General features: G+C 37.1%; 2 protein-coding genes and 2 non-coding genes across 5 annotated transcripts; 3 read left to right on the top strand and 1 right to left on the bottom strand.

Moving 5' to 3' along the window:
- Window positions 1-10,922: 10,922 nt before the first annotated feature.
- On the top strand, window positions 10,923-14,787 carry rpl12 (ribosomal protein L12). Of its 2 annotated transcripts, none has more exons than XM_030128231.1 (6): window positions 10,923-11,083; window positions 13,107-13,180; window positions 13,456-13,554; window positions 13,780-13,861; window positions 14,191-14,277; window positions 14,637-14,787. In XM_030128231.1, the coding sequence occupies exons 1-6, from the start codon at window positions 11,047-11,049 to the stop codon at window positions 14,753-14,755; spliced, it is 498 nt and encodes a 165-aa protein (XP_029984091.1). In that variant the 5' UTR covers window positions 10,923-11,046; the 3' UTR covers window positions 14,756-14,787. The 2 variants fall into 2 exon arrangements, with proteins under 2 accessions (XP_029984091.1, XP_029984094.1); XM_030128234.1 differs by having other exon boundaries at window positions 11,063-11,197.
- On the top strand, window positions 13,218-13,344 carry LOC115417315 (small nucleolar RNA SNORA65). Its single transcript, XR_003935112.1, has one exon. It is a non-coding gene; the product is annotated as a small nucleolar RNA SNORA65 (small nucleolar RNA).
- Window positions 14,356-14,482, top strand: LOC115417314 (small nucleolar RNA SNORA65). Its single transcript, XR_003935111.1, has one exon. It is a non-coding gene; the product is annotated as a small nucleolar RNA SNORA65 (small nucleolar RNA).
- Window positions 14,788-15,877: 1,090 nt separating the features above from the next.
- On the bottom strand, window positions 15,878-22,267 carry pole3 (polymerase (DNA directed), epsilon 3 (p17 subunit)). Its single transcript, XM_030128242.1, has 4 exons — window positions 21,808-22,267; window positions 19,282-19,367; window positions 17,917-18,035; window positions 15,878-16,896 (listed from the first exon to the last, which is right to left on the bottom strand). The coding sequence occupies exons 1-4, from the start codon at window positions 21,871-21,873 to the stop codon at window positions 16,718-16,720; spliced, it is 450 nt and encodes a 149-aa protein (XP_029984102.1). The 5' UTR covers window positions 21,874-22,267; the 3' UTR covers window positions 15,878-16,717.
- Between the last annotated feature and the right edge of the window lie 827 nt (window positions 22,268-23,094).

Genomic DNA, 23,094 nt, shown 5'->3' with positions numbered 1-23,094 from the left:
CTCCAAGATCTAATGTGGTTGTGGCTATGAATTACAGTTAGAAGACTGTGAGAGGAAATGTTTCATGAACATTTTGGGAACTTTAAATACAGTATCCAGCTTGTTAGCCTTAGGGCGTGTATTATGGCAAGAATCTGGCGATACGATACAAGTCACATTACTAGGATCACATTATGAAATGTCAACTTTTTTTTCTTCTTTTTTTAAATGATTATTTCCTAGAAAAATTTAATTACACCCAAAATATGCCCAAACACATTTTTCTAAACTAGCAGAGTGGAAGTGCTGCTGGACCTTCTTGGTGATTATCCACAGGTGCTCTTTGGAAAGTTGTGGTGGGTCTTTCTATTTAGAGTCAAAAAAATCTGCATAAGCATGCAAGATTTCAAAAAATACTCCAAGGCACACTGTAGGATTTGTGTAAAAATAAAATCCTACAGTGTGCCTTTGAATATTTTTTGAAATCTTGCATGCTTATGCAGATTTTTTTGACTCTAAATACTAAACACATTTTTATTTGATCACAACAGAATCTGATGCTATATCACAAAATGTTCCTGTGTTAAAACTTAAATTATGTTTTACAGACATTACAGTTTAAGATCCTATTCAAATGTTCATATTGTATTAGTTCATAACTGACATCATAATGTTATTTTTGTGCAATCCCAACAAAGGAACTAACATCTGCCTCTCAGACAGTAAAAAAATGCTTTTAGAGTGCATCAAATAACCATTATTTAATAAAACAGTGTTAAACAATAATAAATAAAATATAAACAAAAAAGAAAAAAAGAACCTCCACAATATCTGCATTTGAATAAATACCTAAAAATATCGATACAGTATTTTTTAATATCGATACAGTATCATGAAGTGAAATATCGCGATATATTGCAGAACCAATATTTTCTTACACTCATAGTTTAGCATAGCTTAGTTACAAGCTAGGGTTGATTTAATGTGGTCTGTCAGCTAGCATGCTAATAAAGCCAAGTTATATTAGTTCATAAATTAAACTAATTTGTCAATAGCATTATTAACTACAGCTGTAGGGTTTACCCTTTATCTGAAACTGCCTGGTGGTGTTAATTAGCTGTGTGATCGATCTTAGCTTAGTTTTACTTCTAGCTACAAATAATCAGCATGTCAGTAACCACATGCCAAATTCAAGGCTTCAAAACATCACAAACACAAACCAATGGGTAACATGTGCTACATCTTATCTTAAAACATTTCTTTTTGTTTTTATGTTAATGCATATAATTAGTGAATTATTATTTCACAGTGAAACATGAAGGTTTACAGACCTTTTACATCAAAGAAAAATGCTAAATAATTAAAAAAAAAAAAAAAAGAAAAAATATTGTTCAGTATAAATGTGTAGCTTATTATTTTGTGGTTTCAATAATATTACTTTGAAACTTAAAAAAAAAAATCTCATTGGATAAATTAAATTAACTGTTATAAAAGTTGAACAGGGGCATATAACAGGTTTAAGATACGGAAAATATGTAAGGCATCTGTGAGACTTGTTAATCCTTTTTGTTGTGAGAAAAATACATGAATTGCTTTTTAACACCCTGAAAATGACACAGTTTCATAATTTTGGATGAAGTCTCTAATAGTTAGGATGTTGCCATGTCCTCTCAAATGTCCTCATGTATTTTTCCACAGAAAAAGGCTAGGTCACAAAAACTCCAAATTTAAATAAAGCAAGTAATTAAGATAAGCCAGTTTTCTACATGAAGTCAAAAAAGCTGTTGGGTCCATTGATTTCGACTTAATAAACCTGATGAGATCCAAATGAATGGGAAGCAGGTGATTAGGACAAGTATTGATGAGTTCAGCCATAGATTGACACAGTTGGGCACCTTGAAATCGAAAATGGATTTCCTCCCCCACACTTAGTACTTGTATGGTTTCCCCAACTGTACAGCTGCGCGAGACAAAAAATCAATAGAACAAATTGTAAAGCAGAGAAATTACACTCAAGAACAAGTGGAGAGGAGCTGCTGATTGGAAACTAACAAGGAAAAGGTCATGTAGGAGGAACATACAGAAGAGAGGATGGTTGTCGAAATCAAATCATTCCCTCAAGTTTAACAAGCTGTAGTGTGTGTGTGTGTGTGTGTGTGTGTGTGTGTGTGTGTGTGTGTGTGTGTGTGTGTGTGTGTGTGCGTGTGTATGTGTGTGTGTGTGCGTGTGTGTGTATGTGTGTGTATCCGTGTGTGTATGTACATGCATGTATGTACGTGTGTATCTGTGTGTGTGTAGGTGTGTGTATCCGTGTTTATCCGTGTGTGTGTGTGTGTGTGTGTGTGTAGGTGTGTGTAGGTGTGTGTATCCATGTATATCCGTGTGTGTGTGTATCCGTGTGTGTATGTACATGCATGTATGTACGTGTGTATGTGTGTGTGTGTGTGTGTGTGTGTGTGTGTGTGTGTGTGTGTTTGTACATGCATGTATATACGTGTGTGTGTACATGCATGTATGTGTGTGTGTGTGTGTGCGTGTGTGTGTGTGTGTGTGTGTGTGTGTGTGTGTGTGTGTGTGTGTGTGTGTGTGTGATCTCAGCATTGGCTCACTGGTTCAGCCTCACTGTTTGTTTATACTGAAATAACAGCTGGCAATCACCCTGCACACAGTATTATGCCTGCACACAAACAAATGCATGTTTGTGCTTTTGTGAGGACATTCATTCACATAATGAAATCCTGAGCCCCCCTATATCCCCAACCTAACAATAAAAACTGAATGCCTAACCCTAAAACCATTTCTGAATCCTAAAATAGCATAGCTGTCAGACAGCCCTTTGAAGGTCTGTCTGACAGCCCATTCACACTGAGAAACAATACTGGTCATTTATTTTAGGGAGATACATTGACCAGTATTGTTTTCTCCTGGGTCGCTTTTATGTGTAGACCAACTCCGTTGAATGGATGTTAGTTTAACCACCCGTTGTATCCTGCAGCTCTACTCTGGGCAAAGTCCAGGTTTTCTTCAGCTGCTACCATGTGAGCATTTATCTTTTTACATTTAAGCTATTTTTTTAATTTATAAAGGCCAGAACAGGGAAAGAATGGGGATATGCAGATTTTCAGCTGTTATAATTTTTATTCAGATTTTTATACCTAAATCACCAACCATGTCAGATAATCCTGACAAATATTGTTTTTTTAGCAGTAAATTAATTTGGGGTTTCTACTGAAACTTAGATTGAATGACTTTTGAAACATAAAGCAAACTTTTTCACCCATTCTGCAAAAAAAAAGTCAATCCAGACCTTGCTCTACCCCACATTCAGAGTATAAATAATAGTAATAATGGATTGAATTTTTATAGGACTTTTCAAGGCACCCAAAATGCTTTACATTACTGATCCATTATTCATTCACTCTCACAGTCAGACTCTAGTGGTGATAACCTTCTGTGGCCACAGCTGCCCTGGGGCAGACTGACGGAAGCACGGCTGCAAATCCAACACCAAACAGCCCCTCCAACCACCATCATTCATATGCATTCATACATCAGTGTGAGCAGGGCCGGACTGAGACTCATTTTCAGCCCTGGAGTTTCATACCTCAGACCGGCCCACTTTAGATCACGATCTATTATTATTATTATTAAAATCATGGAATTATAACCTTATATGTTAGGTCTACACACTGTTCTGCAAAGCCTTCTAATTCAGTGTATTTTCTAAAATATTTCCAATTCAGTGCAAGTAAAGGTTGCTTCACAATGTGGATTTATTTCAACAGTGAGTGCGCATCGATATCTCCAACATTATTATTCCTCACAATACAACAATAACAGAATCTATATTTTTGTTCTTATAAGTGTTAACATTTTTCAAACCTTTAAAATGTTTGAAATGAAAGGAAAGAATATAAAAAATATTAAATAAAAAAATAATAATAATAAAAAAAAAAAATAAAGCTTGCTGCACTTTCTAATAACTATTATTTTTGTATCCTCTGCAACAAAAGATTTCCATCACAACTTACTTGCGGTTTGTTCCATCGTTGCTATTGAAAACTTTTGGTATAGTGATATTAGGGGTTTGATGAGGATGATAAGAAAAAACTGTCTGTATATCCTGTGACTGAGGGTGAGCAGAGGAACCAAAGCTAACAACAGACTCATCTTCATCTGTGTCATTTGTGCCTAGTGGTTCAGGGTTGTGCTGCTGAGCTGCTCCTCTGTCATCAGTAGACTCTGCTCTCCCTTTCACACTTCCTCCAGTTTCTCTAGACTCACCTGCACCTGTATCACAATAAAAAATAATATCTGCAGACATTTGGACTTACTTTACTAATTAAGATATTTACATTGGCAAAATATGCAGCTTTATTTAATATTACTTTGTGCTATTGCCTTTCAGTTATGGGCTTTGTGTATTTACTGTCTCACTTTTAATAATAAAAATTAAAATAGGTCAGGACTATGGTTTGGGTATAGAAAGTGGTTTTACTGGAACTAATGCTTGTTGACACAGTCTGTTCCAACAGCTCACCTTTTCCTTCCATCCTGACAGAAACAATCCCCTCATCACTACTGGCTCCTGGCTCTGCTTCTGACACTAAAGCACAGTTTAAAAATGCTCATAATTCTCAGCACAAATCTTCTGTTTTGCAAAGCTTTGGTGTCAGTTTAATTAATGTAGTGCTGAATCCTGGAGCATCTCAGAGCACCTTTCATACTGAACAGGCCTACACCATACTCGTCATTGGAGCCTATTTATTCTAATAATCTTCCCTCTATGAGCAGTCCTACCTGCCCACTCTGGACTTGTGGGCTCATGGCTGGTGCCTGGTGCTGAATGTTCTTTCTGACTCTGAAGAGCTACAAGACAAAGTTTCCCAGTTCTGTGGCGTCGCATCATACTATTATTTAAAATGCATGACGTTATGTCACCCGCCACAATGCCACACAATTCACTGACTCGATAATTAACTAACTTGAAAGGTGGTTTACCCAGTTCATCGTCCTCATTAGTTGTTTCCAACCGGGAGGTCGTTTTTGTGACAAAGTTGCAAATTTTGTCACATTTGGCTGCGTTTGCTTCCAGAGCTTTCCTCTTTTTAATTCTTGCCTTCTCCACACCACCCTTGCTCTTTCTATTATCCATGTTTCAAACAGCAAACACAGCTGAGCATGGACAGCCTACAGAGCACAGATCGTAAAAGCTCCACAGCTACAGTACAGAGCTACTAACCGTATGCAAGGACATGTTACGCCAGGTCACGGTGTGTCTGCAAAAAAAGAAGAAAACAAACAGTTTACTAGTAGAGGGGGTGGGGCCCAGGAACAACAGCTGCAGATTACGTGATCAACTCAGTGCTATGACTGAACACCGGCCCCCAAAAAATAAATAAATAAAATATTAAATACATATTTAAAGTGAACTCCAGCCCTCGCGGCCCAAATATTATACCAGCCCACCGGGAATTGTCCCGGTCCTCCCGATTAGCCAGTCTGGGCCTGAGTGTGAGTGACAGTGGAGGCAAGGTTCATGAAGTATCCAATATAATGGTCATCAGCAGCATTCACAATGAAGCCCCTACCGTGACCTTTTCCTAACTCCGACAAAATTATTTTTGTGTCCAAACACTTGATAGCCATTGTCACAGCTTAAACACAGCAGTTCCTTCATAAGTTTCAATGTTATTTGATGTGTTTTTTCATGTTACCTTTGTCTATAGAACATATCCATAATTTTCCTCTAACATTTACTAAGTTAAAGCCCCTGTGACATTTTTCTCAGTGAAAAATAGTTATCCATTCATCTATATTCCACATACTGCCTGTGAAAAAGTGTCAAAAAAGGTTCATAGAGTAAATGGAAATGTTATATGAATTAGAACAGAGGACAGTTATGAAAACATGCCTGAATATATAAAATATAGAGATATATCTTGAACTGAACACGACCACCACATCGTGCAACAAACGGTGAAAGAGGGCTCCAGGAATTATATGTGCCCACCATATCATGAATTCTACTCATGCAAAAAAACAGGACATGTGACAGCAACTAAAAGCTGAGAAACTCAACTTCACCTGACCTATTAAAGCATTTGGATAGGGCAGAAAAATGATTCAACATTTTAGAAGAAGTCCTGTCTTCAAACGTTGATTGTATGGGCTGAGGCTTTAACTTATGGGCGTGGCTGCTTTGAGTGACAGGTGAGTGCCATCTGTGTCAGCTGTGAGGGCTGTGATTGACAGCTCACTCAACTGCTGAATCAGACATTTGGAGCATGTGTTTATTTTTATTTATTTATTTATTCTTTCCTGACAGGCAGCTCTATCATGGCTGAACAGTTACTCTAGCCAGATTGTGAAAGGATTCTGCCATGCAGAGGTTTCATGTAGTTAACTGGTGCTTAATCTGGTTGTTACGTTTGACGTCATGTGCTGTAAAACTCATTTCCGGGTACAAACAGTCAACAACGGCAGAGGCTGTGTGTTTGTTTACTTTAATTTCTTCCTTTAATGAGACACCAGTAAGGATTCAGATGCGGATATATTCATTTATTTAACTCAGATATAATGATTGTTGATAATGTTTCCATAGTCAGTGTTTTACTTACAACAGCTACAGTAGATACAACTTTAAGTATCTTAAATACTGTTTGAGCTCCTGGTCCATTTACAAAAGTGCATCACTGGACTTCCTGCCCAGCTGTGTATTGACATAAATCATAACTTTATTTACCTTTCCCTGAACTGGACAGTGCTGATAAAGGGCTGACAAATAAAAAATGATGTGTGAAGCTGTGAAACACCTCATAAGAGACACATTCTATATCAGAGAATCCACAGAAGTCCAGTTTTACAGATGCAGTAGGGAGGGCCTTTTTAAGTCATTCATTTAACTCTTTATAGTTTACTCATAGAAATACTCTGAAATTCAAAATTCCAACCTCAGTGTGTTATTGGAGGACCTAACAAGAATATATTACTTTTGTGATTTTTTTTTTTAATTGTTATGTAGAAAATCGAAGTCAATGAAGTTACCATATTTGGTTCCTTGCCCATATGTGGCTGAATAAATAAGTGTATATATAAAAAATACAACAAAAACGCATGTAAGGTGAAAGGAACATGTATTTTAGAACATTAGAACATCACTTTTAGAACGTTAGACCAACACAAGCACTGATCCAGACACCTGTCCACATCCACATTATCCCTTTGAACATCATTCCTTACATTAGTACCATTACTTCATGGTACCTAACAAAGCAGGTACACTCACTGTTCATGCAGAGGTGGACCTTGCAGACTCTGTAGAGCACACTGGACCTGAGATTGTTGACTCACTGTAACTGCTGCTGTCACTGTCTTGTAATGTGTGTGGAAATTACCAAAAAATGGTCACTTGCCCAATAAAGGGTTAAGAATTATAACTTTATTTATAAGCTTCATCCACTTTCTCTGCTCTTTATCATCACATGTTAAGTGCTAAAAAGACCACTGGATGTGTTTAAGGACTCAGGGACACAGTACTGCTGCTTATGCACATGCTAATGCTAATGCTAATGTTATGTATTGTGTGTTTTAGGATGGGTAAAAAAAACCAGACCAAATTTCCCTACAGGAAACAGGAAGTTAGTTTAACCTTTTAAGATTGATTTCTATTGAATACAGAGTAAAGGGACAGGAAATAAGAGGTGATGTCACAACTGAACTATTAAAGTGTCGGATATGTTAGCATAAATTACATTAGCCATTGCATTAATTCATACAGGATGATATGGTCAGTGGGCTAATGCTAATTACAGAGTATGCAGAGATGGTACTACTATTACCAAACACAAGTGCATGTTTTATCATTTAATAAGTATCTGAAATTATATGGTGATATACACAGTGTGTTAGCCACTGTGGTCAGTGTTTTCAATGAGTTAGCTTCAGTTTGTGAGTTTCACCCCTCGCTCTTCCCCAGCTCTACCTCCTTCTCCAAATGTGGTCACTTCTGTTTCCAAAAAACAGAAGATGACAATATCTAAAACTCCAAGCTCTAGGCTTGAAAACATAGTCCACAAACCAGTGGGTGACAGAGGCTTTGGCCACTTTTTATTTACAGATGTTAGGAGAATGGATTCATTTTCTTATGAAATATATCTAGATCAGGAAAACTGCAAGCACACTCATATATTATTGGAAAATATTGTCCTGCTCTGTAGTTGAGGGTGTGTTTCCATCTTAAAGAGTGGTCAAAATATCCACACTCTGTATGTCCAGTCACTTCAGTGGTTAAAAAAATCAAACTGATTCTCACAAATATTGCCATATAAGAGCACCCACACACAAGCATTTGTCTTTTTTATCTATCTTTGTGAGTACGCGCAACATCATGCATTCCCCATCCCCTCATCCCTACCCTTAACGCCTACAAATAACTCTCATCTAACTGTAACTTGATGGTGCTTCTTATCCGTCAAACTATCCTATGAAATACTGAGGACTGGACAACACAGAAATCTCCTCACTAAGATGATTCTGATGAGTAAAAATTAGTCCTCACAACTACGGAAAGATGTGCACGTAAACACAGCCTCGAAAGACGAGCAATGGAAATATAATTACATCACAAATGGCCCCCTCCTCTGCAGGAATGAAACTGGACCACTTTGTGCCTCACGTTGGTGTAACGTGACATTGCTGTACTGAATTAGTTTACATATTACTCAGGAGTTACTAGCACAGAGAACATTACAAATATGGAAATAATAAGATGTTCACAAACCTGTTACTGCTATCACTGACTAAAAATATTACCCCTATTAAAAATCAGAATGTTCAGCTGCAATAAAACAGATGCTATTCTTACCTTAGATATAGTAAGAAAACTAGCTTTAAGATTTAGATTTTCTTAGGATGAAAAAAATCAAAAAGATATAGATAAACATTAATATTCAGAGTGCCTACAGTTCATGATACAGAGAAAAAAAATACAAATGTTTTCAGTGTAAAAGGCATGTAAACTCAACAAATGTGCTGATTAGAGTTACAAACAAATTACATTCCATCACTGAGGCCCTTTTTATTTAAATGAGACATTTCCTATAAATGTTGATGTGTCTCAGATGTCGTTTCAGCTTGTGACTTGTGAATTGCTGACTATCCTCACAGATTTTCATGATGCATATTAAACAGAAGAGCAGTGATGATCTCTGCTTCTCACCCACTAACTCCCTCTTGTGTTCTGTTTCTATTCTTGTAGCAGCTCTGAGTCAAAAAGTCCTGCAGGAATCCAACAGGAAAACACTGCTTCTGTAGGCTACGTGAACTCAGGCAAAACAGATGATACAACGTGGTAATAGACTGACAAAAAGCTGCAGTGATGTATTCGGACTGTAAAGGTTTAATTCCCTTTGACACACAAGTGGCTGTAGGTCCATTAGCCTGTAAGAGAGGATGCTCATCTATTCAACACCCACATGCTGCTCCTTGACCTCCTCTGTGTACATGAAGCAGCTTTCTGAAAACAGCTTTTCACCGCTGGCCATTAAACACAATGTAAAAATCACTAATACATGGCTCACATTTTTCTTCAACATACAGCTGAAACACGCAGTCATATTTATAACCTTAATGTCATTTGCATTTAAATTTCCTTAAGTGACACCTTCATCTTTCTTCGACTATATTTACTTGATAATTATAGTGTTTGACAAAAAAATGAAATACAAAAAAAATAACTCACTGGATTTAACTCAGAAAATGGTTCAGATTCTTCCATTGGGTAATTACTGCAGTGATTAATATGTTTAATCTGCAACAAATTATTTAACCCTAACTGATGCAGTGAGCAGCTTCTCATTTCTTACACAACCATCAGTTTGAGAGAGAGTGTAAAGACTGAAGTGAGTTTAATGGGAAAAGCTCATGTGATGAGTCAAGACTGACCCTGTTCAAGAATGATGGACACACCAGGGTTAGAAGAGAGGTAAATAAAGTGATGACCCATCATGCTTAGGGCCTACAGTACAACCCAGTGGGGTCTGGGTTCTGATCTGTGGTTGATTCAGTTGGTCAGGACTTGATTCAATATTATGTGTCCTTAAAATTAAGTAATGACATAGTCAAGGCTAAAGAGGGTCCAACAAAATACAGTGTGACTCTTTTTTTTTTTTTTTTGGCTGAGCATAGTTTGTTTTTTGCAAATCAATTGACATGACATAATGTATTTGCTTTAGAAAGCATATCTAAAAATTCTGCTTTAAATAATCCATTCGCAACATGCAAATAAGATTTTCACTTGACAGAAAAAATTGGAGAACCAAATGATATTTTAAGAAAAAATAAATAAATATACAAATTATGTGTGTTCCTTCAGCTTAATTGTACACAATATATAACAATAATAATTAGATGAATAAATACAAGGGGGAAAAGAACTAGAGAAAAAAAAGCTGTATTTATTGTTTTGCTGTATTCATCAAATTCACATGTGTAACCAATGAAGCCAGGAGTAGTTTACCTACACTACATTTAAGGTTATAAACGTAAAGGCAACAAACATAACATGTATACAGTGTGACAGGGCCATTTTGTGTTTCATTTTGTATTGCAAGTCTTGGTTAATGCAGTAACAGGCAGTATGATTTAATCAGTGAAGTGTAATAGTCAAAATTACATATAAGTAAAGAAATAAAGGGAACCAGCAGGCAAAAAAACAACAACAAAGACCTCTAGGTTAACTCTAATTTATGGAATGGCGACATAAAAATGGAAGCTCAGTCTTGTTTAATAGATTTACTACTTGGTAGATTTCAACGGGATTCTTTTCAGAAATTTGCTTTCATGGATGAGGAAACAAACGCGCATCCCTTTTCTGTACCTCGTTGCGTCATACGACGAAACTCTCGCGATACTTTCCTTCCGATAAATACCTTCTCCTCCCCTCCCTCGTCCTTTCTTTCTCCCCTTAGCGGTGAAGGTGCAACAGTATTCGGTCGTCCCGAACCCGGGTTCATCCGACACCCTCACCAACCAAGCTGAACTGAGCTCAACCTCCACAACAGCAACATGCCTCCCAAATTCGACCCCAACGAGATTAAAGTTGGTATGTTTCAAGTATCAAATGGGTAATAAAGGAGCTTTTTCCACAGCCAAGATGGAGTCGTTCTGTTCCGGCTGCCTCCATGTGTGTCGGCCCCGGAACGACGTAAAGAAAACGGTAAAGATAGGAACAGAACGCTACGAAGAAAGAAGTACAGATATGATGTTGCATGTTTGTTAGATAAAACAATTTCGTCAGGCGGAATTTTGTAGAAAGCAAAAAATTTGGTGCCTGTTGTCTGTTCATGGGAGACCACGTGGGAGCTAGCATGTAGCCGCTAACCCGTAATCGCCGCTAATGTCAGTTTGTCTCTTCTCGGGTACCTTAGCTAAATCAGCTCATCAACACGGATGGAGAAACTGTCAAGGAAGACTCTATGATGATGCATGTCTTAATGACCTCATAACGTCCAGATGTTTGTGCCATGTATAGTTAACTTTGGGTAATTTATGGTAAATAGTACTGTCTCAAGTGACCTAATCAGAGGTGCTTGGATCTCAAATTGTTTATTTAAATCCAGAACTGTACTAAATATAAATGGTCTGGTTTAAGGTAATGTACAAATGTGGTGGTGTGGGGGGGCGACATAACCTGTATAGTGAAAGTTTTCATTTATTTACGGAATCTGCAGAGAAGTGAAACGTGTGCCCTCTTATGCATCTTTCCCTCTTTACGAATGCAAAGTGACATGGAGTTGAATTTATGAATAGAACCTTTTCTGAAGCAACCAGGCAAGTAGATTGAAATAATGTTTCTCATGAGTCCAAGGTAACATTTTTACTACATGATGCATCCTGAGTAGTGATGCTACAGTAGTCTGCTTGAAACTCGTAGAGATGTAGTAACTAACATTTGAGTTGATGTACTGCAATTCCTCACTGTCAAAAATGAGAATGTGATTGGATTTCCTAATGGAAGGGTTTTAGAGATGTCAACACTTTAAACAGACAGTTACAAGAGGTATTTTTTGGTAAAAACCTGAAGCTGGCTTAAGTTTCTTCCTTGAACCACTAATCCATATAGATTACAAATTGTGGTTTGTAGAAGCCTGTAACTACAATTTAGTTCCACTGGTATTTTTGCTTTGATATAGCCTTTAGGGTTATAGTTCTAAATTTTCTGCTTTTATGCTGATATTTTACAGTGCAAGTAGGAAGTGTATATTAACCTGAAGATGGTAATGCACCTGGTTATGGTAAATATGAACTTGCTTGCATTTGCCAACAAATTAACCTCATAGGATAGTTACCTAAATCATATTTTTTAGGTTATAGGGAATGAAGAAAAATTACACAGTAGTGTTAGGAGAGTAAAGTTACTCAGTTATTACAATTTGGCCAAAAATATGACTCGTATGCAAGAATGCTGTGAGGCAAACAAAATGTAGCAATCACCTACAGTATACCAGATGAATACGTGATACACTACAAACACATGTATCAGTGATGAAAGGGAATGATTTAATGAAATAGCCAGCTGCAAGGAATAAAATGTAAACATTATTTCACATAACTATTCCTGATTACAGTACTCAAGGTGAACATAGAATTAGAACATTCTTTTTAAACATCTTTAGACATCAATATGCAATCTGGAAATCTACCCCAACTGGTCAACAATGGCAGTCAGTAGTCCCATCTGTCCTATGTGTAGCAAAGTTTTTATCATTTTGTCGCATCACTGATATTCAGTAAATATCTGTAGCTGGTACGATAATGCACAGTGAGACTTATTGTGAGATTAATCCCTTCAGGGTGAGAACAGAGGTCCTCTTCAGGGTTAGTTTTGCATTGACTGACAGATAACCATCTAAGTAATCAAACTCAAAACTAAACATGGTGTGCCTTTACAAAATATGGCTTTAGTCCATGAAATGTAGTGTGTGTGTAATGTTCCATTTCCCAAGTGCTGGAACTGTTAAAAGGGCATTAAACCTCATCTATTTTGAGGTCATAAATTTACTGCACCAGATTTTGCTAAAGTATTGCGAAGGTTGAGTTCATATGGCCTCGTCTTTGTTTTTCAGTGTACATGAGGTGCACAGGAGGAGAAGTTGGTGCCACCTCCGCTCTGGCCCCCAAAATCGGACCTCTGGGTCTGGTAAGTTTTTGAAAGTTAGTCTGAAACTGTTCAGCCTCCCGCCACTATGCCTGTCTGTCCGAGTGACTGAGTATACTCCAGTGGAGGCTCAGAGAGACCCAGCTTTAGGAAACAGGGTTGTCCAAACTAATGGATAACTCTGTGCCGAAAAGTTTGGAACATTAAATCTAGTGAATGAACAGAACCATTAAAGATATTACTGTACTGCTTCAGACAATGCAGTTATATGACTTACAAAGATTAAGTGAGTAACTGGGTATTTTTTTCCTTTCTAGTCTCCCAAGAAAGTTGGTGACGACATTGCCAAGGCCACCGGTGACTGGAAGGGCCTGAGGATCACAGTGAAGCTGACCATCCAGAACAGACAGGCAGCGGTACAAACACAAATACTCTAAATGCAAAACTCAAATTTAATATAACATTTGTAACACTGAAATTAATTTTGGGGCCCTTGCATGCAAATGCACGTTGTGAAGTTCTGTTTATGGTTATTCATCATTTGAGGTCAACCAGCAGAAAAATGACTCACCAAATGTCACAATTGTACAATTACTGCACATGACATGGTTGTGTTGATTGAAAATTCCTTTTATTTTTAGATTGAGGTGGTTCCCTCTGCATCCGCTCTGATCATCAAGGCTCTGAAGGAGCCTCCTCGTGACAGGAAGAAGGTCAAGAACAGTAAGTGACTGACGCCAACTTTGACACATCCACCAGTACATTTGACTTGCAGTTAGTCTATATGTCATGTAGAGTCTCATTAGTATTGAATCATCAAACGTTTACTTTAAATTAGGTTTTATAACTGCAGAACTGTTTAATTTGGATTTTACTGTTTAAAGAAAACATCTGAAATCTAAATATTGATTGGTCAACATCTAAACGCAAGTGTCTTGATGAGTTATCCAAAACTCAAATATGAAAAATTACTTCAAGCATTTTATGAAAGTATCTGGTACTTGATACCATTAGAAAAACTCACCTGACTTACCGGTATGTTTGTCTTCCAGTCAAGCACAGTGGAAGTGTGAGCTTTGACGAGATCGTGAGCATCGCCCGTGTCATGAGGCCTCGCTCTATTGCCAGAGAGCTTTCAGGTAAGAACTGACACTTGTATGATGATGAATTCTGTTTGGTCTGCAGATCTGTTAGTGTTTGCATAAACTGTTCAGCCTCCCGCCACTATGCCCGTCTGTCTGAGTGACTGAGTATACTCCAGTGGAGGCTCAGAGAGACCCAGCTTTAGGAAACAGGGTTGTTCAAACTAATGGATAACTCTGTGCCGAAAAGACTGGAACATTCAGCCCAGTAAATGAACAGATTATCCATCCTGTTTTCACTATGGTCCATATAACTGTTTAGATCCCTAATGTTTGTAAATAAACTTGCCCTGAATGTGATTTCAGTGTAATGTAAACAGCACATAAACCTTTGGTTTCTTTCATTTCCTCTTTAGGAACTATCAAGGAGATCCTGGGAACAGCTCAGTCTGTCGGCTGCACCATCGATGGTCGTCCTCCTCATGATGTTATCGACGACATCAACAGTGGAAAAGTCGAGTGTCCGTCTGAGTAAATGTGGACAAAATAAAGTCCTTAAAAAAACTGCTCATCTTGTTTTCCTTCAGAGTTAGGAAGTAAAGAACAAATGAATCATTACTGTACCGAAGTGGTTTAGATATCAGGGTTTTTTGTTTTTTTTTTATTATTATTACATGTTTTACTCCTACACTCAACACATGTACCTTACATTCCTTATTCATAAGACGTGAGGATGTCTTGCATCACGTTGTAGTTGAACCAATAAACACACTGTTGGAGATGGACACAGTAAAAGGAGACTGGACCACAGAAAAGGGAGCTGAGGTTTGGAGTCCAAATGCTTAACAGCTGGATATGTGTTAGTGCAGGGTGACTGGGAATCTAAATTTTGAACTAGGATTGATTGTAAGGTTCAGGTTTTGGTCTAACAGCCAGAAGCGCAATTCTTAAAGGCTGTTTGCCTCTATTGCTATAAAAAATTGGCACTTACACCAGAGTTTGTATTGAACTTGTACTGTAAATCTAGAGCAAGGTCAAAGGAAGTTGAACTTAAATGGGCTGCATTCAGCCCAAAATGATCTGAAGAGGGTGACAATGGAAAAAGTAAATTCACATTATGAAAGTGAATGTGAACAATCTGAAATTTAAGTGCAATTTTAACAATATTATGCCTCATTAAATACATGTGTAAATGATACAGATCACAGTGGATCTACAAATATAAAAGATTTAATAACAGAATATTGGTAAAACTATACAAGACATTGTAAATGTCAACATTTTTATGGAATGTTACTTTTTACACAAAGATTATAGTAATTTATTGGTCTGTAATTTTTGAATTTCAAAAGCTCCTCCCAGGTGTTGGATTGGACCCTTTGGCAGGCTGGTCATATGACACTTGTGATCTAGAAGTGGATTGTTCTGTGAAACTACAATCCTGCCAAGTTATTTCTTACTCAGTTCAACTCTTTGGACGTTTTGTGACGTTTCCCCTTACAACCACATTTAGCAATGTAATAAACAGTCAAACTCACATGTGACGTTTAACTAAATTCAGTTACTTTGTGGGTTTTGGTCTCCTTCCACTAAACACAGTTGGATGAGTGTGATCTCGAAACTTGAAAAAAGCAGTGTACTCAATTTGGTGCAGCTGGTTTTTATTTTAATACAAAACATTTATTGTAAATTTCAGTCATACAGTTCTACAAAAGTATAAACAGTTTACAAACTAAAGCATAAATGAACATGGCCTTAAGTCCTTTAATAACAGGTCATATTGTGTGAATCTGACTTTGGGAATGAGCTCCCTTACTTTTAACACACAAATATTCCTTTGATCCATAACTGGACATTACATTGACTTAAGATTTGTTCATGTTTAGACCTGATTGATTAGAAGATAGTCCTTTAACCAGGAGCTGAAATAAAAAAAAAAAGTGCTTTGAGATATCTTGTTCATGTAAATGAGCTGTACTTATCCTCAGACTTTTAAGCAACTCACCTTAAAGACAAACATTTTGAAGATGTTAATTCACAAAACAGGATATTATGGAAACTCAAAACATTGACAGATTGTTGAAAATTAACGGTGTTCATCAATGAGGACGCAACCATCAGGCCAGTGCTGCTGTTTTCTACAGTTCTTTCATGTTCTCTACCAGTGTGTTTTCAGTTCTAATGTACAAAAACAATCTAACATTTATATCAAAACTGTGAAGCGTGGTACAAAAAACATGAGATGACTGGAAATACAAATTGGATAAAGACAGTGGCTTGAATTGTGTTCTTTTGTTGTGCTTGAAGGTGTTTTCGATCTGCTGGTCTGGACCGTCACAGTTCGTAGGACGTGTTGGAAGACGTTCTCTGTTCAACCAGCCTCAGTTCATCTCAGCTCAGAGTGAAGCTCTCAGTCTAACTGCGTCTTTCAGCTCAGACGTAACAGTGCACTACTTCGTTCGTGGCAGCCCTCTCTGTGCCAGAGGTCGCTCCTTCCTCAGTTCTCCACCTCCTCCTCCTCGACCTCATTCTCTGCATCAGGCTCCTCCTCCATTCGCTCTTCCTCCTCCTCTTCCTCCTCTCTGGTTTTATCACTTTCTAAGTCGCTCTTCTTTTCTTTATCTTTGCGCTTCTGCTCCGACACCTCCTTCTTTCCTTTCTGGCCCTTCTTATACACTATCAAAGAACAGAAACAACCACCGGTAAATATGAGTGTACACCATTGAAATCAGATCAATAGAGGAGACAGTACATCTGATTAGTAGGGGTGTAACGATACAGAAAAATTTGGGTTCGGTATGTTTTCGGTACAGGGGTCTTCGGTTCCATACATTTTTCAATACGTTTTCGGTACAGTGAAGGAGACGTGTGTGTGTGTGTGTGTGTGTGTGTGTGTGGGTGGGTGAGTGCTCTATAACTACCTGTGAGACACAGGACATTTCTACAAAATATTGTTCAGTCATCTGTGTATTAACAGAAACCCCACATGTAATGTATTTTTGAATGTTCAATGTTCGTTTATGGCAAACACTGTAATTTACTGAGTGTTTCTGAACGCCTCACAGTATTCCCTGAGGTACTGTGAACTTGACCTCACAGTAACTCCACAGCAGAGGCACGGTGAAGGAGAAGAGGAGCAGGTTCACTTGATTTTGCCAACTTGAGTTAAAAAATAAAAACCTTTTTGCTATAAACAAACCTGTGGACTCTTTTGTGCCACAAAGCACAAAGTTTTTTCTGAAAACTGAAAATGAACATCCGACCGGGTTTCTGAGCTTCTGTTATACTCTGTTGTCATGTTTTGGGTTTATTTGCAGTGGCACTGAGAAGTTGCCACTGCTGAATGTATATAGAGGAAACCCTGCACATGGGTTCTGCTTGTGTCCACCCTGCTTCCTGAGTGTTTGCGTTCTTCACATAGGCTACATGTATTCGTTTGGTACACCTCCGTTGTATCAAAGACCCCACCGTTACACCCCTACTGACTACATCTCACAACAGTAGGATTAACTGTCTGTAGACTTCAATAATGCTGGAGCCTTTTTCCTGGGCTTTTAAGACATCTAGTTATAACATGTGTATGAAACAAATGGAAACATCCATTTTGCTCTTAAAATCCAAGTCAAGGTCACTTGCAGTACAGTGTCTGCAAATATAACCCAGAGAGCTGAAAGGTGTCCGTTATGATGTACAGACCTTCCAAAGCTTCTTTAAGAGGCTCCAGAAATCTCTCAAACTCCATTTCCTCCATCGCAGCCAACACGTCTCCTGCATTCAGGGTTTTCCTCTTGGCCTTCATGGCAAAGTTGTTCGCACTACATGGCAAATAAACAACATTGAACAAACATTTAACCATCATCAAGACCTAAAAAGTCTGCAGCAACCAAAAACGCCTCCTGATCTAAAATGTTAAATAATTTTTTAGGCACAAACCGTAATATTTCAGGTAAAAGGAAGATTTTAAACTTTTCAGCCGCATCACACGTTACGGACGCTTGTTTTTATGTTCAATTAATATAATTAGCTGAAAAAGTGATTTTCTCTGTTTTGATATAACCTTTGAATTAACTCTGAGCATTTATGAGTGTCTATGTTATAGACAATGCAACACTCACCCTACCTCAGTGCAATAATCATAACCATGGACCTTGTTTTTAATTTTACCTTGTATATTTCCTTTTTATTAACTGTATATACCCTTATATGATGTACATATTTCTTATCTGTCATAGTTAGCTTTTTGTATATTTTTGCGGCAATTAGTAGTATTTTAGTACTATTTGTAGATTTAATATTTTCTCTGTAGTTTTTGTATATTGCCAATATGTTGTATTTTGTGATATTCTTAGTCTTTTTTGCACTTTAGGTGTTTGCGACTAAACAGATTTTCATTGTTCCTGTAACTATGAAAATAAACATCTATTCTATTCTAAAATTTTCAGTTTTTTTTACAGCACGGCTCTTTATCACTGGGGTAAAATACATATCTACAGAAATACATATACTCATGATTATTTTTTTCACTTTTTATCTCAATGATGCACATTGTATTATGCTATAAACATATAAAAATATGTTTCATAATAGCAAGAAGTTTAATAATTAAAGGAAAACACAAAGTTTTATCCAAAATAGGGAAGTCACTTGACATTCTTCAGGCACACTCACACTGAGCGAAAGATTAAGATAAAACATTTACCTAGAGTTGACCTGAGAGCACCTGATAATTTTCTCTTCTGACATAAAGTTTTATTTTTCTATATGTATCATCTCTCTGTAAGTAGCTTTGGCTTGCCATCTAACCTGGCAGAGTTAATATTAAAAATGAATAAATAAATCACATCACAGAGTTATAATTGCAAACACTTTCAAACACTTAAACTAAAATTCAAGCACTTTTAAGACCTTGAAAACACAACATTGAAATTCAAGCATTTTCAAGGATTTCAAGATCCCATACGAACCCTGTACAAATCAACATTGCTGCCTTCCCTAAATCCAGAAGAGTTTTGTGAATCGGTGCTCTGTTGTGTGATTTGGAAATGGCCCTTTTATTCTTACCAGGAAGTGGCGTACAACACAAACACACTGGCAGCCTGGGAAATGGCTCTTCTTGCTTCTTTTGACACGTTCACCCCATCTGGGAGCTGTTGAAAACAAACGGTGCGGAGGAGTTATCGCAAAGCTACAGACATGTTTCATCACAGACTACATGAGCAGCAGGCTGAGAAAATTTTTTAGTCATTCAAACATCAATGTCATGTTCATAAAAAGAGGTGTGACAAAACAGAGCCTGGGCCATAACAGCCAATGACATAAATGGAGGATGTAATTCACAGTTCACCTTAGATTTGATTAAGTTGTTTTTGGAAAGAAAGTTTAAGTCTGCTCTCATCACTTTTTTTTTTTTTTTAGCATAAAATCAAATCTGACAGTAGAGTAGGACTGTACGCTCTACATGAACTCAAGACAAAACATGATTTGAAGATAGTTTTGTTTAAACTATATGCTGCATATGGTGTATCAAATAACAACAAAAAAGCAGCATTTGCGAGGATATAAATAGGTCAGGGAAACACGTACATCTATGAGAAAAATTAAAGATTCTCTTATCCTATTCTGTATGCACTCATTTGTTATTACCTCCGCCAAGGAGGTTATGTTTTTGCTAGCGTTGATTGGTTTGTCTGTCTGTCTGTCTGTCCATGTGCAAGATAACTCAAAAAGTTATGGACGGATTTTCATGAAATTTTCACGAAATGTTGATACTGGCACAAGGAACAAATGATCAAATTTTGGTGGTGATTGGGAGGTTCACTGATCTGCCTTGGCGGAGGTCTGCACTCTCCAAGTGCTTTTCTTCTAGTCTTACTACTGTGATGTATAATCACGTTTGTATCAAAAATATTTGACTTGTTTTCTAGACACACTGGTCCTTACATCATAATAGGATCAAGAATTGAAACCATGTTAGTTTAAATCTATGTCAATAAGCCAAAAAATGTCCAAAATATTTTCCTAAATTTTGACATCAGTGTAGTTTAATATGTTATTTAACACATCATAGGCAAACTTAAGTGAATTTCCTGTGGGAACCGCATGTTAAGTACTTTGGCATAAACCTTGTCAAAACCAGTGACCTTTTGAAGAAACCGTGTTACCGAGCACATTTTCAAATATTTTTGGTCAAAAATTTTAGTTTATGCAATCATCATCCTTACTATGTTTAAGTGCTTACAAAAACCTGCTGAAATATGTAACATACATTGATAGGTTATATATGTACAAAGTTAGAGCCCATTGAACATGAAACATGTAACCATTTCACTACTTGACCTGACCCAAATGTGCATTATTTTGGACCTTTTGATTCAATTATGTCAAAGTTGTCACTACATAGGCTATATTACACATGTCTAAACAGGCAGACAGATAAAAAGACATTTGACTAGTTTCTGGGAGTATACAAAATCAAGGTGCTAGTTTCGGGTTGTTTGGTGTTATAGGTTATTGTTTTGCGAAAGAATCTACAGACCAATCCACACTATAATGAAAATATGAGGAGTTCCATTGATTTGGAACATTGAACCATTGATTTTAGTTATACTTAGTTAAATTTAAATTGTTTCTAATTCAATGACCAATGAAAAAGTAACCGGCCATTATGATACCTGGCCTTTTTAAGGATATCTGATATTCCTGATCTGTGTCCATTAGCAGGTTTTGTGATGCATCTTTGGCAACATTTCTAACCCTTAATAATGAGTGACATTAAAATAATTTCTGTAAAGGTAATTGCACCCAATTTTCCTCAGGTGACATATCAACACCCTATAGATGTATCCAATTTATCCATCAGTCTCTAAATCAACAATGTGGATAATAGTTTTACAACAGAATAGAGATTACTGTCATTGCAAAACACAAGAAGTACACAAAGATTTACATCTCTGTAAAGTGCCCAGCATTAAAAAACAACAACAAACAGTTAACAATATACAAATCTAAATGGAAGGGAAATAAGCGTGGTAAATATGCAGTATGGATAGAAATATGACATATGAATATGGCAAAATACACTAATATGGATGTGTGTAGAAATATGTGCACTAAAATTTGAAGAGCTAAGACCCTGTTTACAAACCAGGTAAATACAGTAGTGGTCCGTTCATCAGTAAAATATGTAACTGACACCAGTAAGCAGCACAGTAAAAATGATTATAATCAGCAGTTTAGTTAAGTATGACCCCTCTGTATGTGCCCCTTTGTTTAAGTAAGACTCCCTCAAAACCTCTTTTCACAGAGTACACATAAAACTTAATAAAGAGGCACAGAGGATGAAGGAATCCCATTTCAAACTATTTCGGATGGACAGGTGTTCTTCACTTTACTGATGTTTTAGCCACTAATTCATTGACCAGAATAAGATAAACCTTTATTAGTCCCACTAGAATAATGCAAATAAGTGCTGCCGCACTAATGCAATAACACAGGAGTGTAAAGAAAAGTTCCTTGTATTAACTAAACATTCCTTTTCGGGTCATTTGACAAAGAATTAGAGGTTTTAAGTGCGTTAGTTGAACTCACCGCCTCTTTGATGATGCGGGTGATCACCGCGTTGGGAAGGTTCAGGTCTTCTGGCCTTTCTGCCATGTGTTCGCCGTCTGTACTTCACCTGTCCACCTGTATTTCACTCCGGACAGTACCGGACCGTGGCTATACTACCCTCCGGACTATAGGGGACCTAATGCTGAACACCGGACACGACAGCTTAGTGCTAACCGGCCGCAGCTCACCGTTAGCTTATAGCTTCCAAAAGCTACCGAAACCTGCTGGTTCAGTCTCTACGTCAAGTGGAGTGGAAAACGCTCGTGGATGAACCGCGGTCACGGAACACGTTACTTTATGGTCACCCTGCTCGGGTTATTTTACCGACAGGAAACTTCAAAACTGATGCTACCTGAAGTTTCGCGTGTCCATCGGATCCGATTTGTTTTGGGATGTTTCCCGCGAACCTTCCAACCACGAGCTCTCCACTTTCAACTCCGACCCCTGAACCCTGACGTAGGTTATGACGTAGGCTGACGTTAGAAAATAACATGGCACGAGGTTTATTAAATAACGGTGTATTCATGTTTTTGCTTTTACAGTATTCTATGGCCTTTGCTAGTTACATTTATTTGCGACGTTAAAAAATACTAACAACGTTTGGTATTTTTATTTTTCAACTTAACGTGGCCACCTTAGTTTGACTGTTTTTCATTTTGACCTACGGAATCAACATTTTGGACTGTAAACACAAAAACATCCTACATTTCATGTTTTAGCGTTCACTCAAAATAAGTAGCTACATATTAATGAACATATATTAGTCCAGCTCAGAAAAAAAAAGATAGACATCAGACTTTAAACATTAGACATACGACTTTAGAAAGATTAGCAAGATAAGTTTGTGAATAAACTAAACTTTTATGTATATTTAATATTTTTTCTTCATCAAACGTTCAGAGTTTGATTTAAACAGTAAAAAAAAATAGGGGGAAAAATAAAGAGTTTTAAAAAGTTCAATAATAATTCAGATTGCACTTATTATTATTATTATTATTATTATTATTATTATTATTATTATTAAGTTGGTCCCTAACAGGCATACATGTAATTAAAATAACAGAATAACGTTACAAAAAAAAAAAAATCCTTAAAAGTCCTGATTAAAAAAAAAAAAAAAAAACACTTTAATTTAATCACTGCAATATTTCAGTAGGCTATATTAAGTAGAATCTGCTGAGTTTTGATAATTTTACATTTTAAAATATTTTCAAAGCACGACATAGACTTGCCCCTCCTCCCATGTTGGAGTGTTTTAAACCAAGG

Source organism: Sphaeramia orbicularis, chromosome 3, assembly GCF_902148855.1.
Source record: "Sphaeramia orbicularis chromosome 3, fSphaOr1.1, whole genome shotgun sequence".
NCBI classification, from domain to species: domain Eukaryota; kingdom Metazoa; phylum Chordata; class Actinopteri; order Kurtiformes; family Apogonidae; genus Sphaeramia; species Sphaeramia orbicularis.
This window is presented reverse-complemented; position numbering and strand designations above follow the sequence as displayed.